Source organism: Peromyscus maniculatus, chromosome 13, assembly GCF_049852395.1.
Source record: "Peromyscus maniculatus bairdii isolate BWxNUB_F1_BW_parent chromosome 13, HU_Pman_BW_mat_3.1, whole genome shotgun sequence".
NCBI classification, from domain to species: domain Eukaryota; kingdom Metazoa; phylum Chordata; class Mammalia; order Rodentia; family Cricetidae; genus Peromyscus; species Peromyscus maniculatus.
Genome location: NC_134864.1, coordinates 42191293 through 42210767, shown reverse-complemented (window position 1 = coordinate 42210767; position 19475 = coordinate 42191293). Strand labels below are relative to the sequence as shown.

The 19475-nt window shown below is 46.3% G+C and overlaps 1 protein-coding gene across 1 annotated transcript in view; it reads left to right on the top strand.

Moving 5' to 3' along the window:
- Positions 1 to 16400, top strand: part of Xrcc5 (X-ray repair cross complementing 5) — a 99124-nt gene extending 82724 nt beyond the window's left edge. Inside the window, exons 17-21 of the mRNA XM_006972228.4 lie at positions 907 to 1016; positions 3498 to 3594; positions 4741 to 4808; positions 15260 to 15331; positions 16150 to 16400. Of these exons, the coding sequence (XP_006972290.1) occupies positions 907 to 1016; positions 3498 to 3594; positions 4741 to 4808; positions 15260 to 15331; positions 16150 to 16164 (362 nt within the window). The 3' untranslated portion in view covers positions 16165 to 16400. The remainder of the gene's footprint in view (positions 1 to 906; positions 1017 to 3497; positions 3595 to 4740; positions 4809 to 15259; positions 15332 to 16149) is intronic.
- The last annotated feature ends 3075 nt before the right edge of the window (positions 16401 to 19475 follow it).

Below are 19475 nucleotides of genomic sequence, written 5' to 3'. Positions count from 1 at the left end.
AATGTGATCTGGGATTGGTACCAGGTAGGTTGTCCCTAGCTCATTACTTTTCATTGCCTGGTACTGTTTGAGTTACTCTGAGTCTCAGAGTTAGGGAAGAACTGGAGGATCAATTCCCTGTGAATATATTATGAAAGGTAGTTTTGAATTGTTCAAAATAAAAAAAAAAAAAACAAGCAAAAACACAAAACAAAATATCCTACTACAACCTAGTGTTTGACTCCCCAGAATGAATACTTAGCTATAATTCTAAGCACTCTAGAAATTTAATTTTATTTCTCGACAAATAACAAGTATTGCCAAATTTCTTTTTTCAAAAGATTTATTGTTTTTAATTATGTGTATGTGTGTGGCTGTGTGAGAGTATGTGCATGTGAGTGCAGTGCCCACAAGCATCCAGAAGAGGGCATCAGCTTTCCCTGGATCTAGAGTTAAAGACTGTTGTGAACTACCCTATGTGGGTGTTGAGAACAGAACTCCCGGCCTCTGGAAGAGCAGTATGGGGGCCATTCTGCTAATTCATTTCTCTCTCTCTCTCTCTCTCTCTCTCTTCTCTGTCTCTCTCCTTGGTTTTTAAGACAGAGTTTCTTTGTGTAGCCTTGGCTGTCCTGGAACTCACTTTGTAGACCAGGCTGGCCTCAAACTCACATAAATCCACCTGCTTCTTCCTCCTGAATTTTGGGACTAAAGGCGTGCGCCACCGTGCCCAGCACCAAAGTTCCTAAATATAGACTTCTGAGGTAGAATATTGCATCTTACCCCTCCGCACAGAAACGTGGCTGTGCATCCAGATTCCGAGTCTCTTGAACACGAGGTCGCCCTTACAGTTGTGTGGTAAGAACTGTGCTGTGTTCTCACTAGCGTCCCTCCCACCTAAGAGAATACATTTGTTGTCTTACGTTCCAGCGAGTCTCCAGCTAATAAGTCTCATCGAGCAGTTTTTGGATACCAACGAGACACTGTATTTTATGAAGAGTATGGAGTGCATCAGAGCTTTCCGGGAGGAGGCCATTCAGGTAACTGCACTCACCCGTCTTCTGCCCCGACAGCTGTCAAAGGGCAGAGCGAGCAAGCAACACCCCCAAATAAGCCTGGGTTTCGGGAGCGCCGTCCTCACTGTGAACAGGGCGGTGTGCCCAGAGGAATGACTGAATTCACTGCAGCTCTCATTATCATCGCTCCGGAGGGATGGAGGCAGTTGGGGGCGGGGCGCGGATTCATCCCTCAGAGTTAGCTAAGCTCTTTGTGACACCAGTGTCCAGGCTTCGTGCTCCTACTTAGAGAAGCGAGGAAAGTCCCATTGTAACCTCTGGTAGCTCTGCCATTATAAAGGTTAAGCTAACTCTTTCAGGACAATTGTTAGGAAATACATATTAGTGTGACTGTTGAGGGGGTTTTACAAAGACAAGTAGGTGTATGAATACCAGAAGAAACAAAGAACCTGACAGACCATAATAATTTCCCAGTGTTTTAAGCGGGGTTTCTTCGTTTCATTAGGAACTTTTAGAAAATGCTTATGCTGAGTGGTGGTGGCTCACGCCTTTAATCCCAGCATTTAGGAGGCAGAGGCAGATGGATCTCCAAATTGGAGGCCAGCCTGCTCTACAGAGCAAGTTCTGGGACAGCCAGGGCTACACAGAGAAACCCTGTCTCAACAACAACAACGACAACAAAAAAAAAAAAGAAAGAAAGAAAGAAAGAAAGAAAGAAAGAAAGAAAGAAAGAAAGAAAGAAAGAAAGAAAGAAAGAAAGAAAGAAAATGCTTATAAACCTCTTCCAGATAATTTATGGGCCTTTATTCCTCTAAGCAAGAAGTGAGCCAATTTGAAATAGAAAAGTGTATTTTTAAAGTAGACATAGTCGTAGAGTGTGTTTCTTTGTGGGTGCTGATTAAATATTTGCTGAATGAACAAATTAATACTTGAATAATGTAGGTTCATACAAAGAATGACAAGAAAATGAGAAAATGTCATCAGAAGTAGATGATCCAAAAACCCTAGAAATTAAAAACAACAACAACAACAACAATTTGGAAAAGTGGAAGCCAGAGAAGACTGAGGATGCCTCGGAGGAGTGGGGAAAGAATTGGCTAAATGGGGAGAAGATGTGTTGCTTTTCAGATCCCTCCCTCGGGCTTCACGGAGCTTCCGACTCCGGTACTTATTGCCACCACAGCTCCGGAAGAATGTCGGCCAGCAGTGTGGGCCTTAGAGAAGAGACAGAGCCAGACTCTGGCTGTGCCGCCTCGAGGGCACCCAGTCTCTTCTGATCTCGCAAGCTAAGCGGGATCAGTGCCGGGTAGGACTTGGGTGGGCCGTCTGTCTCAGTCACCTGGTGTGGATGAGGCCCCGTGTCCACCCGCATCACCACAGCGGAGGTGGGAGCAAGATGGAAGCGGAGCAGGAGAGACGGCGGACGGATCGGATCCGGCCAGCTCATGCAGACCTGCTTTAAGCAGGAAAATTAGGTTTTTAAGGAACCTGAAATTCATATAAAGAAAGTATCAAGTGGCTCTTTGCTCCTTCAGCCCTCTTAAATCTCCTGATGTATAATGGATGTGTTTTCCTTTCCTCCCTTTCTCGGTAGTCTCTCTGGCTACTGACATGGTCTCAGCTGTCCATACTGGCTTAAACAGCTCACAGTACTGCTGAGGCTGGCCTTGAACTTCTCACTGCCTTGCCTCCATTTCCCCAGTGCTAGGATTATAGGCATGTTCCAAGGAGCGAAGATGAGTATGTTTCTTAATTTTATTTATATATATAATTTATATTTTTATATATATATAATTTATATTTATATATAATTAAGAAACATATATGTACATATATGTATTAGATATTATATATTAGATATGACATACAGAAATATTTATAATTGAAATAATATGATGAAATTTACTTTAAAATTACTCCCAGAGCTGTGTGAGATAGGGGTGTAAACAAAACGAGATTGGTTGGGTTGCTGCTGAAGTACTGTAGGTAGCTCAGTGGGAGAGCACTGGACCAGTGTGCACAAGGTTCTGTGATCAGTCTCTGGTAGTCACGAAAAGAAACACAGATTGGATAAATTGACAGTTCTTGACATCAGATGGTCAGTGTATTATTGAGCTGCATGAGCATTTATAAAGTGCTGTTTTGTTTGAAGTTATCTGCACTAATCCCAGCACTCGGGAGGCAGAGCCAGGCGGATCTCTGTGAGTTCGAGGCCAGCCTGGGCTACCAAGTGAGCTCCAGGAAAGGCGCAAAGCTACACAGAGAAACCCTGTCTCGAAAAACCAAAAAAAAAAAAAAAAAAAAGTTCTAAGCTGCCAAAATCTGTGTGACTCCGAGCAGGGGTAGCCGTCTTTCTGGTTCACAGACACCAGAGCAGTCTGAGTTGCTGGTTTCCGGTTGACAAAGTGCATTTTGTTTCTGATGGATTCAAGTCCATCGGTCTGGAGCTGAGCTTGACTTCTTGTTTGCCCTGACTTGCCTCTTTTCCCCTTGCCCACCCCCCAGTTTTCAGAAGAGCAGCGCTTCAATCGTTTCCTGGAAGCCCTCCGAGAGAAAGTGGAAATTAAACAATTAAATCACTTCTGGGAAATTGTTGTTCAGGGTAAGGTGGTGGTGTTTTCTTCAAATATTTATGCTACTTAGAAGTATACATCAAGCTTCCTTTTTACGTTTTCATTTTCATGTGTGTGGTGTACCTGTATGTGCAAATGCAGGGTTTCTTTTCTTTTCTTTAAATTATTAAGAGATTTTCTATTCATTTTACATACCAACCACAGATTCCCTTGTCCTCCCTCCTCCCACCCCCCCAGCCTTCCTCTCCAACCCACCCCCCATTCCCACCTCCTCCAAGGCAAGATCTCCCATGGGGAGTCAGCAGAGCCCGGTACACTCAGTTGAGGCAGGTCCAAGCCCCTCCTCCCTGCACCAAGGCTGCACAAGGTGTCCCACCGTAAGCACTGGGTTCCAAAAAGCCGGTTCATGCACCAGGGATGGATCCCAATCCCACTGCCTGGGGGCCCCCTAAACAGTTCAAGCTAAACAACTGTCTCACCCATCCAGAGGGCCTAGTCCAGTACCATGGAGGCTCCTCAGCTATTGGTCCACATTCATTTCCACTAGTTTGGCTAGTTGTCTCTGTATTTTTTCCCATCATGGTCTCAGTGTCCCTTGCTCATAGAATCCCTCCTCTCTCTCATCAGTTGGAATCCTAGAGCTCAGCCTGGCACCTGGCTGTGGATCTCTGCACCTGCTTCCGTCAGTCACTGGATGAGGGCTCTATGAGGACAGTTAGGGTGTTTGGCCATCCGATCACCAGAGTAGGCCAGTTCAGGCACCCTCTCGACTATTGCCAGTAGTCTAAGGTGGGGTCATCCTTGTGGATTCCTGGGAACCTCCCTAGCACTCTGCTTCTCCCTATTCCCATGGTGTCTTCATTTATCATGGTGTCTCTTTCCTTGCTCTCCCACTCTGTCCTTGTTCCACCTCAAACCTCCCATTCCCCTATGTTCTCATCCCCATCCCTTGCCTTCCATCACCTCCCTCTCCAGTTTGCTCATGTAGATCTTATCTATCTCTCCTTCGCTGGACGATCCATGCCTCCTTCCTAGGGTTTGTACGCATGGGGCATATTTTGCTTGTGTGTGTGTGTGCACGCGCGCGCGCGTGTGTATGTACGTGTGCACACACACGGGGAATCCCATGGTCGATGTAGAGAAGCATCTCCACTGTTCTTCACCTTACTTTTTAGATGGAGTTACTCTGATCACCAAGGATGAAGGCCCTGGAAGCTCTGTCACAACCGAGGAAGCCGCAAAGGTATTGAGAGCTCCTTCCCTCGCTGTCTGTAGATGAGTTACACCACGAGGAAGCTGCTAACACCATGTGCCTATTCCTCACCAGCGACGCCAGCTGCTCATCTGCAGCATCAGAAGAGACGTTCAGTCCATTCCTTTTCCCATGGTTGTTTCTAGAATCCCTGTGGTCCCAGCTTTAGTAGCTGCAGAATTGTTGAACCCCAATGTGTCTCCTGCTTAGCCCAGGTCCTGATGAAGGCTGTGGAGTACGACTCTCCAACCCTACTCTTCCCCACCTTAAATTCCGCCCCTCCTCCCCGCCCCCCAGATAGGGTTCCTCTGCGTAGATTTGGTGCCTGTCCTGGATCTCACTCTGCACACCAGGCTGGCCTCGAACTCACAGAGATCCGCCTGGCTCTGCCTCCAGAGTGCTGGGATTAAAGGCGTGCAGCCCCACCTTAAATTTTTTTAAATGACATTTTAAATTTATTTGGTGTGTGTGTGTGGTGGAGTGGTCTGCACGCCATGGCACATGACTTGTGGCACATGGCGCACGTGTGGACGTTAGAAACAACTGCAGGAATCAGTTCTCTCCTACGTAGCACCGCGTGGGTTCTCCAGGCTTGAACTCAGGCTGTCAGACCTGATGGCCGACACACTTGCCCACTGGGCCATCTAGCTGCACCTTCCCTGGCTCCTTAGAAATACTGGTTAAACAGCGGGGCCTGGGGACCTAGCTCAGTGGTAGAATAATGGCTAAAACAGCGTGCACGAGGTACTGGGTCTGTTCCCCAGCACTAAACACGAAACTAAGAGAGGAACACCCCAGAGGTTCTGCTGGTTCAGACAGGTCTCAGCAGTGGTGTGTTTGAGGTCTTAAAGCTACTTTTGTGACTATAATGTTGAACTGGTAGAGAAACGCTAGTCTAGCATTGGGAATAGCCAGGTGTTTTTGTGAAAGACCCCATGTATACAGAAGCCATGAGCTTTTGATTGGCACATTTGTTAGGCTAAGGCCTCCTTGTTTGATGCATTGAATATTAAATCTGACTCAGCTGTCAGTCAAATATATGTAGCTATTATTTAGTTAAGTAATTCTTCTTTGTACCTCAAGGTTGTGATGAAATTTGTATGAAATTAAATTGAACAGCTTAGAGTCCATAGTTTATAACCTTCTGCGTCAGTCCCAGTCACTGGCTGACCTCGTCCCACCAGGACAGTACCTGGCAGCCGGCGGTTGACTCAGCTGCTGTGTGCCAGTCACTGGGCTTGGATAATGATGGCACCTTGACCCCTGGGAACTCAGATGGTCAGTTCCGGGAGCACAGGGCTGGGATGAGACTGGACATAACCACGGGTGTAAAGGAGAGCTGGGCCCGGGGCTGGGAAGGGAATGGCTGGGACAAGAGTGGGAACGTTTACTGTTTGTCTAACTTCAGGTCACATGGAAAATGCTGTGAACTTGCAACTCAGAAAAGAAATTAGACACGGACATTAGAGAATTATCTGGGCAAGAAGTTAGCCATCATGAATCAAGAATTTTTACTAAGTATTTTGATTTTCAAAGTTTTTTTTTTCTTGTTTATTTTTTATTTGATTTTTTTTTTCTTGAGACAGGGTCTATACCTAGGCTGGCTTCGATCTCTCTGTATAGCTAAGGAAGACCTTGAACTTAAAAACAAAACCTTTGTGTGTGTGTGTGTGTGTGTGTGTGTGTGTGTGTGTGTGTGTGTGTGTATACCTGTTGAAGTATATATTAATGTGAGTGCAGGCACACTCGTGCTATGACATGGATGTGACAGTTAGAGGACAACCTTGGGTGTCACCCTTGCCTCCCATCTTGTTCGAGGGAGGACCTCTTCTTGCCTTGGCCTGTGACAGGGTAGCTGACCACAAGTGTCTGGGACTTCTGCTGTTTCTACTTCCCATCTTACTGTAGGTACACTGGGTTTACAGATATGCACCGTAGTCTCCAGCGTTTACGTGGACACTAGATTACAGATGTGCACCACAGTCTCCAGTGTTAGATTACAGATGTGCACCGCAGTCTCCAGAGTTCACATGGGTTCTTAAGTTCCAAGCTCAGGTCTTCATTTGTGCAGCAAATACTTTATTCACTGGGCATCTCCTCAGCATGGCTTTGAATCCTGATCTTGCTGCCTCCATCTCTGAACTGCTGAGATTACATCATCACACCAGTGCATGTAATGCTGGGAATTGAACCCAGGGCCTTCGCTTGCAAAGGAAGCATATTCCACCAACTGAGCCACGCCCCACCCCCACCTCACACTCTGCAAGTTTTTGTTAAAGAACAGGTATGGGCCTCCCCTGGAGAAGTAAGATCGCAGTGCTTAGAAGAATGCTCTGTGGTACTGATTATCATCTCAGTGCCCTACAAATGCCTGTAGCCACTTCAGCCACAGTCAGTACCTAGTGCCACGGGCTTGAGAATGTCACTCAAATGTTTGGTTTTATTTCTGTTTGTCACTTTGTACAATGCTTAACATTTCTCCCTTAAACCAAACTGTGTCGATCAAGGGTCTTCAAAGAAACACACACACACACACACACACACACACACACACACACACACACACACACACGCACCCACGCACACACGTGTGCGCACACACACACACACACACACGCATACACACACACACACACACACACACACACACACACACACACACACACACAGATTGTATCTGTTTAACCTAGACCTTTAAAGAAAAGGAAATTCCAGATTTTTTCTGCATTTAAGCTTGCCTTAAAGTTAGACTAGAGAATAAAAAAGTGACCTGTAGTGGGAAAATGCCAATCATCGTATTGTATTATCCACAACATGATCTTCTTATAGAAGGAAGAGTACTCTATTTTCAGGTTGTCTGCCTCCACTTGCAGGCACACACAAGCTGATTGTGGGTACAGGCTTTTACCCCAATGTAGTGATGGAGGACCTCAAGTTAGACACTGGTAAAGATATACACTTTGATTGCCTTCATCCTCCTTGATGATGGGTGCTGGCTGCCACTGACCCATGACCTTATAAAGTTTAACATGACCTTATCAAGTTTAACGATACCAGAGGGTAACCCTTCAAAATCAAAAGTTCTCACAAGATAGCATCCTTAATGGAAAAAAAAAAAAGTCTCTTGTCAGTTTCGGTTCAGTAGATGCTCAGACTCATCTGGGCAAATCCACGCAGATTATATGGAGGATGGATGCTTGGGGGGGGGGGGGTCCTGCCTCCATCACTGTGACAAGTCTGTTGTCCAGCACACAGTAGACTGGCTGATTGGTTTCTGTGTCCACCGTCTCTGAAGAATTCCCCCAGGAATTCTTGTGTTTGTGGACACAACCTGCTGTGTTGTGCAAGGCCTTCACCTGATTGGACGAGGTTTACTAACGTTATCAAGGGTGTCCTTAAAGTCAGCCTTTTTAAAATGTGTATCTTACCTACAACACAGTCACAGTGGCATCCAGATAGCGCTTGATGGAACAGCTGGCCGTCAGACCTGGAGAAGTTGGAGTAAAGCTGTGCCAGCCAGCCCTTGCTAGATACAGCAAGTCCATGTACAATTTAATTTTAATCACTATGCATTATGAAAAACCTGTCATCTAGGTGAGATTGACTACATATACTAGTTTTCACAGGAAGTAGGGAATGCTGATCTTCAAAAGGCAGGCTTTTCTCCCCGCAGCACGTCTTAGCCAAAAATATCACACCTCAGTGAATACAGAGTTAGTGAGGGAAGGGATCTAACAAGAGAGAATACCTTCAGATTGTGTGAGACTCACTCTGTATTGTACGTGTGAGATCTTCTTTCACATTAAAGAGCACCGAGCCTGTGCATCAGGAGTTTTAATGTCTGAGAATTAAGCTTTAGAGAGAGAAAGTTCAGCTAGTTTCTAGGAATCAGGTGGAGTCCTTAGACGATTCTAACATCACCAGGACCGACTCTGGGTTTAGTGTAAGACAGCTGGGGGTGGGGGGGAATTCGTTATCTTTGAGTAGAGGTAGCGCAGTGGGTAACAGGTGGGAGAAGCTCTGCCCCTGTCACTGGGTACTTGGTGCCGCCTTGCTTGGTGGACAGTGTTTCTATACCAGCAAAACACCACTGTATGGCAGATGAGAACCAGGAGATGCAGTGGAATGCTTGGAGTACCCGTTCTATGAGACGCACTTTGGTATGCATTACCTTATAGCCTCTGCAAAAGTATATTGCACATCAACTTTGCAGACTCCCTTTTGCATCTAGAAAACGTAATTTTCTTTCTTTCTTTTCTTTCACATTTTCAATGCTTCTACCTACCGATCTATCTATCTATCTATCTATCTATCTATCTATCTATCTATCTATTTTGGTTTTTCTATTAAACGTGTTTATATGACCAGAGGAATGCTTAGTGGGAAAGCTTAGGACACAATGAACTAAAAGGGACTCTGTGGAAGGCAGGACTAACACTCAGAGTTGCCCTCTGACCTCCTCATGCACAGTGTGGCATGTGTGCACCTGCCTGCACACTCCCGTGCGTGCGTGCATGTGTACACACCATATGCATACTTACAAAGATTTAAAAAAACATTTAAAAATGGCATCTGTTGGTTTTGTGAGAGAAAAATGCGCCTGTAGATGCTAGTGAGAAATGCAGATTTAGACTCTGGCTCAGGGAAACGGGTTCCTCATGGCCTCCCCCCCCCCCCCCCCGAGTTGTGTGTGTGTGTTTGGTTTTTGTTGGTGTATGGGCCTGTGTTTGTATATGTGTGCATGTGGGGTTGTGTGCATGGAGGTCAGAGATCAATGACCATTGAGATCAATGGTTTCCTCGATCGTCCTTCACAGATTTTTTTTGAGGCAGGGTCTCTCGCCGAGCCTGCTGCTGACACATCTGGCTTGGCTCGGGTTCTGATGCTTGTGCATCAGCGCCTTCACCGGCCGAGCCGTCTCCCCAGCCCTGCGTGGTGTTGGTAGGAGTGACGCCCTGCAGCTATTGGTGAAATGCGAACTCTTTGCACAGGCGCTGAGTATTCGTTTACACGGTGGTCCAGGGTTAGCTTCACCCCTTCCCAGATAATCAGTTAGGGAACCCTGACTAATCAGAAAGATGGAAGAGCCAGCCCTGTTGTTCATCCACGTTCTTTCAAGATGTTTACCATCAGCTTTTTAAAATGAGCAAGCTGTCAAGTCCTTGCTGTGAAATGTTGACATTTGAAAGGAAATAACTATCCAGGGATGTTCACTTGAAGTGAAAATTAAATGATAACTTCATGCAACACCTTAAGGAGAGTCACTGCTCTCCAGTATGTTTTAGAAGTATGTGGATTTTATGGTTCTTTGAGAAATGGAGGTACGTCTGTCCTGCTACGGACATGGAAATGTATTTCACAGAGATAACTTTGGTGTTTCGTGGCTATAACCCTGCAACTTGGGAGAAGAAGGCATGTGGAGCCAAGGCCAAGACCAACTGGGCTGCCCATGTCAAAAAGAAAAATCATTCATAAATTTAGATAGGCACTTTCAAGTTGCCTGGCATCTCTGTTCCATTTTGAAATCTAGGTGCAGATACTACTCTCTGTAATTCATTTAATGTCACTGTGACCCATTGATATTTTTGCTGAACTTGTTCTATTCTTAGCTGGGAGTGTTATGCCTGTCATTAGTAGTTAATGGAGTCTTTCCATAGGAAATCACTGGCTGGGAATCCTGTTCTAGGACCTAGAATCCTGATGAAGGATTCTAAGACAACGTCTAGGAATCACTTCTTTGGGTTCTGTGTAGCCCAATGGCAGTGCACTTGACCAGCATGCCCAGGGTCCTTGGTTTGGTTGTCAAAAAACAAAACAAGCAAAAAACAAAGAATTGTTTTTTGTTTAGTGTGTGTGTGTGTGTGTGTGTGTTTTGCTTGTATGTATGTATGTATGTATGTATGTATGCGTACCATGTGCATGCCAAGTGCCCTCAGAGTCAGAAGACAGTGTCAGATCCCCTGGAACGGGAACTACAGACAGCTGTGAAACTAACCCAGGTCCTCTAGAAGGGTAGCAAGTGCTCTTAACCTGTGAGCCTGGCTCCAAAGAACTGTTTCTTTCTAGGCATGGTGACACATGCCTGTAACCTCCGTCCTCATGAGGCTGAGGTAGGAGGGTCTTGAGCTCAAGACCAGCCCGAGATGTGCAGCAAGACCCTGTCTAAAAAAAAGAAAAGAATCATATTTCTAACTGGTTGGTGGTCTCTGTTGGACCATGACCATTTCCTTTGTTTATTTCTGCTTTAAATTACTGATGTAGTTTTTCTGGATGTTAGGGAAATAAGTGTGTGTGTGTGTGTGTGTGTGTGTGTGTGTGTGTGTGTGTGTGAGTGATCGTGATCTCACAGTATTACTTAATGGTTATTTAAAGCTTAGTACTTTTTGTTTTGTTTTTCTAAGTCTCACTATGTAGCCCTGGCTGTCCTGGAACTCACTTTGTAGACCAGACTGGCCTTGAACTCACAGAGATCTGCCTTCCTGTGGGATAAAGGCATGTGTTACCATGCATGGCAAGCTTGGTAATTTTTTTTTTTCTGAGACAGGGGCTCTCTGGGTAGCCCTGGCTGTCCCAGAACTCACTCTGTAGACCAGGCTGGCCTTGAACTCACAGAGATTCACCTGCCTCTGCCTCCAAAGTGCTGGGGTTAAAGGTGTGCACCCCCCCTCACCCCCTGCAAGCTTGGTAAATTTTACATTTAAACTTTTACTAAGGCAGAACATAATGTAATAACATCATGTGTATACAATTTGATGGATTCTTCCATGTGATGTACCTGAGTGTTTGCTGCCCAGAGGTCAGGGTCTGACATGCACGCCCTTCCCAGTCAGAACCTCCTGTCTCCTGCACACCCACTACCGACTCTGTCCCTTGAGAGCCTTTGCGTCTGTTCCTGGCGCTTGTGTACTTGGAGTCAGAGCTTTTGTGACTTTCCGCTGCTGCTCTTTTCTGTGGTCGAGCTGTGTAGCGTCCCTGTTAGGATTCTACTGCAGCGTCCATCCTTCCTCCTACTCGCAGGCCTTTGGTTTGTCTGGGAAGCTGGACGTTTGTAAATGAAGACATGGTAGGTGTTCTTGGAAGACTTGTCTAGACATTGGATGTAACCCCTCTAGTTAGAGCATTCACACTTATATAAACATTGTTGCCTCCCTTAGTTCATCCGAGACCAAACACCAGCCCATGAGCTAGAGGGGGCATTTGGGAATAATCAGCTGTAGGACGGTCAGGTCCTTGCCCAGGGCTCCTCAGAAACCAGCAGAGCTGAGGGTTTCTCCGCTGCACGCTCTTGTCTTTGAGTGAAATAAGCTGTGTATAGCATTAGTGAAACCCCAGATTATTTCATGTTAGGCAACCTTGTGTTCCTCTTGACTGGTTTTTGTTTGTTTGGTTGTTTTAGGCCAGAGCTCATGTAACCCATAGTGGCTTGAACTGGCTTTGTAGTGGAGGGTGACCTTGAATTGCTTAACCCCTCCCCCCATCCCCACCTGCACCTCATGATTGAACCACCATATCTGGCTTTGGTTGGTTGGTTGGTTTGCTTAATTTTTGCTGCTATAGTATCAGGCACTGGATCAGGGCTTTGCCCATGCTAGACAATCTGCTTACCGATCCTGTCCCAACCTGATGTTTTCGAATAATCTATAGTTATCTGATGGTGCTGGAGTCAGCCCAGTGAAAAAGCCTTGGGGTTTTGTTTTGGAGACAACATCTTACTCTATGTTCCAGGCTGGCCTGGAACTGCCTGTGTAGACCAGGCTGGCCTGGAACTCTGAAGCAATCCACTTGCCTCGGCTCTAAATGCTAGGAATGCCACCATCCCTACCCCTGTGTTTTTAGCATGGGTGTTGGTAAGGGTCTGACTGTTAGCTTTTAGTCTTAATGGAGGGATAAGGCTGGCCGTTCCTATGCAGCGGTTATTGATTCCATTTTTCTGAATGTGGCCAGCGTTGAATCTCGTGTACTTAGAGATAGTACTGTTGATTCCTTGTATAGCGATCTGTAGGTAAAGAGGCTCTTTGTGGTGACCCCAAGTAAATGATGGTGGTTTGGGGAAGAGGAAGCATGTCACCCCAGTGTCCATTCTGTTTTTGCTTCACTTAGGCACATTGCAAAGGAAAAGAACGACAAAAGATGGGAGTGACTCTTACCCCTTTCTGCTGTGACCTGAGAATTTGGTTCTTTGGTTGAGAAAGCGGGCCTCGAGCGCTCACTCTCTAGCTTCCCGGTCACTGCGTAGTCTAGAAATGCTGTTGAAACTGATGAGGAGCGATCTGCAGACGAGATCAGCCTGGGGCTTTGGCGAGGATAAGGAGGCAGCCCAGCCCTTAGCCTAATCTGCTTATGCTTAGGAATGTGGAGATTGGTCAGAAACACAGCTGCTGATGCTCTGAAATTGGTGGAAGCTCAGGGCTTTTTTTCTTTCTCGCTTTTTTCTGCTGTTCTGCCCTTCCTAGGAATTTGGCCACATCTCAGAGATGTGCCGTTCGTGTTTAATTATATATACCGTGGCCATACTGTGCAGACCATCCTATCTTAACTTATCCTTTAATTGCAATATGAAGAGGCCTTGCAGGAGGTGGGGCAGTGGGAATTGGAGCTTAGAGGATGAATGCCAGGATGCATTAGGGTTTTTCTAGAGTCATCAAGGAGTACCTATCACGTTTCGGGTTGCTGAGGTGCCGTATGTAGTGGGCTATTGCCACCGAGCTATGGAGTTTGTCATTTCTTTGGGAGGTGCTGGTTATTTGTGGCCCCACAGGGGTATATAGTGAGAACTAGCTCTACCTTTATCCTTTTTACCCTAACTAGGTAAGTCTTACTCTATGTTTCTGATATGTGGAAAATTGTCTGTGTTGGTTAATGATGAGTGGAAGAGGCAAGGCAGGAAATAATCATTTTAGTATAATAATCAGGACAACTATAAAGAGTAAGAATCAAGGGGCGAGCGTAGCTTATTTCTAACCTTTGACATAGTAAACCAAGTGCAAAACTTCATTTATGGCACTTGGCCCTCAGATATCTTTATTAACATCACCCAGAATAAATACATAGGCTCAGTGAGACCTAAACCGCGTTACAGTGGTGTTCACACTGTCTGCCTCAGATTGTCTGTCTCTGGTGGTGTTGATCCCAACTCCGCACAGGATCTAGTGGAGGGTCACCCAAGGGCTCTGGGAAGATGCATAATGTCCTCAAGAATCTCAGTCAAAATGGACAGCAACAAGAAGTGAGGAAGTGAGGAAGGAAGCCCAGGGGAGAGATGTTGTCCACAGACTGCCGTCGCCTCTGGCCCAGGGGAGAGCAGAGCCAGTGAGGCATACCAGCCTCACACTAACAGCTCTGTGACATACGTGTGAGCGGAACATGCTTCCAGGAATGTGCTGTGCAAAGCCTCGTGTTTAGTGGGAGACTGGCTTATGGCTTGATAAGGAGATACCTTTATATCTTGAGTTTCAGAGGTCGTGGTCATACCCATCATTCATAAAAATAACCAGGATTCATAGGGGAAACAGCTTTCATGTTAGGAAAGGGAGAAGACTGCAAGGCCATGCTTTCCTTGATGCATGGAGGCAGGGTTGAACTGGAAGGCTTGCTTACCACACAGAATAACAGCAGAAAGCCATGCCCACCTCCACTGCCCCATTTAAAACACTTCTACAGCTCATCTTGCTTACCTGGACAGGTCATCTTCTGTGCTGGGACAGGTTGGCCTTAGTTAGACCTACCTCTCGCATGCAGGTGCTATATGCCTCGAAGTCTGAGAAGGTTCCTGCTTTTCTGTCTTGAGGGGCAGGGTGGGAAATGGTGTTCAGATCATTTCCAGAGCCACTCAGTACTTTGAGAAACCTGGTATCACTCCTGGATCCTTACAGACTTTTCAGTGTCTCTGCCTTTTAGAAGCTCCAGCTCTAAGTACACTGATACAGATTGTTCTCATCTGCCTGTTTTCAAACATTTCTAACACAAACCAAAGGATTTCTAGGGAAGATTAAACAGCCTCCCAAGCTCACCCATTTTGTTCTCTGTGGACATTTGTCCTCACCTAGGTTCAGGAATAGATGACTATAATCTTGCTTAATTCCTCTGCTCCTTTCAAAGGAAACCAAGAGGTGCTGGTTTTACTGGGTGGGTGGGTGGGTGGGTGGGTGGGGACTTCATTATTTTTCTTAACCTGAACATGCCAGCACACCCTCTGGAAGAAACAAAGTATCAGGTGTGCACCATCAGTCACCTCTCCGCCAAACACTGATGTTTCCCCCTCTCACAGAACTCTCTCTTTGGTGACAAGTTAGTGTGGACTATCAAATCTCAAAACTAGCCTTCTTGTTCAGAGACGAGAGAGGACAGGCCGAGCCCCTATGTCTCAGAGCCTTCCTGCGTTTGCGTGGTCCTTTTGTCAAAACAGACAAAAGTAATCATTCTGTTGTCATTCCTGTTTATAGTTTCTGGCCCCCAAAGACAAAGCAAAAGAAGACGAGGCAGAGCTTGAAGAAGGTGGTGATGTGGATGATTTAGTAAGTACTTTTAATATGTACCAGGTGTGTAAAGACCCCATTGTCTGAGCTGTAAATACAGCCACAAAACCTGTCATTGTAGACTTGTGTGTGTGTGTGTGTGTAATTTCACACACACCAGATGCACCTTGCACTGTTAATTATTACCATTACAATTAATTATTACTATTATAAATTTAATTGTATAGGTAATTTCATAATGGGGATTCCTGAGTTCTGCGGTTTCAATTATAGCGTTCATTCAGATTAATCCTTCCCTCTGAAGAACTAAAAGGGAGCCAGGGAAGCTATTTCCTGAGTAGAAAAATGTTATAATTCACTGAAATTGTTCTTAACCAAAAATAAGCAGTGTAACATGCAGTCTGTGTGGGTTGACGAATACAAACATCCTTTAAAAGCCCACTTCTTCAATGTTCTCAATTAGCTTAATAGAAACAAAGCCAACGGATAGACATTTGCAGTTTCCTGGACTCGTCACACCGTACTGTGGGTGCCTGGGAAGCTGTGCAAATGTGGGCTTTCACAGCCGTCGTTCATGTGTGGAAGGACCATGGGTGCCCTTCAGCCTCTCAGGGAACCCGCAGTGATGACCACGTCCTATGCTGTCAGCCTTTCCGTGGGAAAGTTTTTAGGGCTGGAATGAGGAAATAGTTGGTGTTTAAGTCCTAAAATAGTTGGCAGAGAATACCTGTATATGTGCGTGTGTGTGTGTGTGTGTGTGTGTGTGTGTGTGTGTGCGTGTGTGTGTGTGCGCGCGCGCGCGCGCGTGTGCGCGTGCGCAGCTGGTTCCCTTCTAAATATGTTTTTCTCATTTCCAGCTGGACATGATATAGACCATGGATGTGTCAGGAATCCAAGAGTGCCGTCTCCATGTTGCTGAGAGCTCTGACAGAGAGCATCCTGGAAGCCATTCAGGGGGACCCGAAGCTCTGGCGATCATCCCAGCGGACAACTTGGGAGCGAATCACCCCAAGTCTCTACAGAATGACCACATACACATATATTACAAGGAATAACTTAGACCCTATCCAAATTTATAAAGAGTGACTATTTTCTGTTTGGCATATTATTTCTTGTGTGAAGTTTTACTCTTTTTGGTATATTACACACATACACTGAAGTTTCTGGAAAGGAGACTTCATTCTGTCTTGGTGTGTTGGGGAGGAATGCGGTCCTTGTGAGGCTATTAGACACTCATGGAGCCATGGCATGGAGTCTCAGCCCTGCTCAGGGGTCCTTCACCAGGTCTGCTAGCAGCAGCAACAACAACTTATGTAAAGGGAGCAGTAGGGTTTAGTTTTCACCAAGTAAGGGAGTTAGAAAAGTCACAAGTAATGACTGACCCAGTTGTCTTTCTCTTAAGATTTCCACCACCACATCAGCTCATATGCTGGTGACTGTCCTATGACAGGGTGGGATGGGGCTCACAGTCGCTCAGTACGAACGAGCACGTGAGCTCAGACTAACGGTGTTCTCATGAAGAGAAGGCCTTTGCTCAGTCTGGTCTCTGCCATGTTGGCAAACTGGGAAAAAGCAAGGCTTGAGAAATTCCCATCAGTAGTTAGAATTGTGTCGTTCCATTGGTCCTGACTTAGAGGCGTTTCAAAAAGGAAGCGTGGCTGAAATGCTTTTTCCGTAATTTCACAGTCCGTCTCTTCTCTAAGTCAACTTTTATACATCTAGATATTTCGCTCCCCCAAGTAGGAAACTAGCAAAGTGCTGCTTTCCTTCCTTCTGCCCTCAGGCCTTTCCCAGGTTCTTCTCCCCTTCCTTGATAACCTCAAGCATTGTGTGTCCTCAACAGCCTGTAGATGGTCATGAGTGGCTTCATTTGTGGGTGGCATGCTGGAGCTATGGATGGATCAGTCCCCTGTGGATCACTGCTGAGTGTATGCAAAAAAAGTGTCCAGTGCAATGAAAATGAAAACAAAAAATGAAAATGAAATTTGGTCCATGCATGAGCTGAGGATGGTACTCCCAAATCGAGTGCCATACTGCTGAGGAGATGGCAGTGAGGTTCATGTTGGGCCCTTGGGATCTGCTCCTTGATAATCTGAACACTAGCGTCAGACTTGATGCCTAGGTGCCCCCCTCACTCACACACACACACACACACACACACACACACACACACACACACACACACACACACACGCCCCTTTGAGACAAAGTCTCACTATGTAGCTCTGACTGTCGTGGAACTCACTCTGTAGACCAAGCTGGCCTCAGACTCAGAGATCAGCCTGCCTCTGCCTCCTGAGTGCTGGGATTCACCACGCCCAGCTCAGGTGCCCTTTTAAAGCATTCCCAGCAAGGACAGCCAACGCCCAGGGGATGTGACTTGTGACTTGCTGAGTCAGTCTTGGGAGTCACAGAGTGAGAGCTTGGTCCTTGGAGACTGTAATGCACTGTTTCCACCTCCTCCTGGACCATGACTTGGTAAGTGTGACCCAGTAAGTACCTCCTGTCTTTGGCAGTGTGGAGTATTCTGTCCCATCAAACCAGAAAAAAAGGTTTGAGTCACTTTAGCCTTATAGATTTTGTGGCCGTTTTTCTTTCTTTTTAATTGTGTGCTTGTCTGTATGTGGGTAGGTGCATGTGAATCCAGGAGCCTGCAGACTAGAAGGGGGCATTGGATCCCCTGGAACTGGAGTTACAGGTTGTTGTGAGCCACTTAGTATGGGTGCTGGGAACCGAACTCAGGTCCTCTGCAAAAGTGCTTCATGCTCTGACCTGCTGAACCATCTCTCCATCCCCTCCTCCTGATGCTTTTTGACTGAGGTTACATGTAGCAGGAGGAAATGAGGAAGGACTAAATTACACGTCATTTCCAAATCCACTTCATACGACAGTGCTTGTTGACTTGATGGAGCCTACTGTTGTGGGTAGGGGAGCTGTGTTTTGGATCAATTTCATTTCCGTGAAATGAGATTTGCAGGTCTACGGAACTCCCAGGTTTCCTGCTGACATCTTGCCTTGGAAGCAGTAGGCACTGAGCTGCCATCCACCAGTCACAGACCAGTCCTCAGAAGCTCGGCGTTCTCACACATGCCAGGCTTGACCGTGCACCGGAAGTCACGAACAGAGTCTCTGCTGCCTCTGGTCTCCCATGCCACTGAAGTTTCTTGGCTTTGAGAGGAGGTCTCGAAAAAAGGACACTTAACCTCCCATGCATTTCCATATGCCCTTATAAGAGTTATGTGTCTCACCCCAAGCCCCATTAAGATCACTATTTTAAATGATGCTTATGAATCTTTGACAGAATTTTTAATCTTAGAAAGTGTGTTAGGGACTGAGCATTTTTTTTTTTATTTTTTTTTTGTGTGTGTGTGAGTGTTTTTTCGACGTGTGCATCTGTGCATCACAGGAATGGATTGCCCAAGAAGGCCAGAAGAGGGGCTTGGGTTCCCTGGGACTGAGTTAGGGAGAATTGTAAGCTGCCGTGTGAGTGCTGGGAGTCTAACCCGGGTCCTCTGGAAGAGCGGCGGCCCAGTGTTCTCAGCTGTAACGTCATCTCACCAGCCCTTGTTCTGTCTTGTTTTTCCAACCATGACCAGGATGGTTTTTCAAGGCAATGAACTAACACATGTGCTTGTGCCTTGAGGTGTGCAGTGACTGGACTGCGGCCGGTTTGGATGAGCAGCAGCAGGTAGCCTCATTGGGGCCTGTTCTCCCTCCACGCTCATTTCACATTGACCTCGCTTTCTGCCCCCAAGCATTCTGGGTCCAGAACACTGGCTTTTTGGCTTATCAGCTTCGGTGTTGTGAGGGCACACAGTGGGGGTTCAGGAGCCAGGGGGCGCTGCTTGATGCCATAGCCTCTGCCATGTTACAGGAACAGCTGCCTCGCAGGCTCACTGAGTGGGAGTGTGCCCTCGGAAGTACTCTGGGAGGGTGCCCTCGGAAGCACTCTGGGAGGGTGCCCTCGGAAGTACTCTGGGAGTGTGCCCTCGGAAGTACTCTGGGAGGGCCAAAGTGCTTTCCACAGACCAGGTGCTTTCACGAATGTTCCAGCTAGAAAGCATAGGCAGAACACATGAACTCTCCTTACATAAAAATGTTAATTGCATTTATTTGTATGTGTGTACATTAAGGAGGTCAGAGGACAAATTCATGTCTGTTCTCTCCTTCCATCGTATGGGTC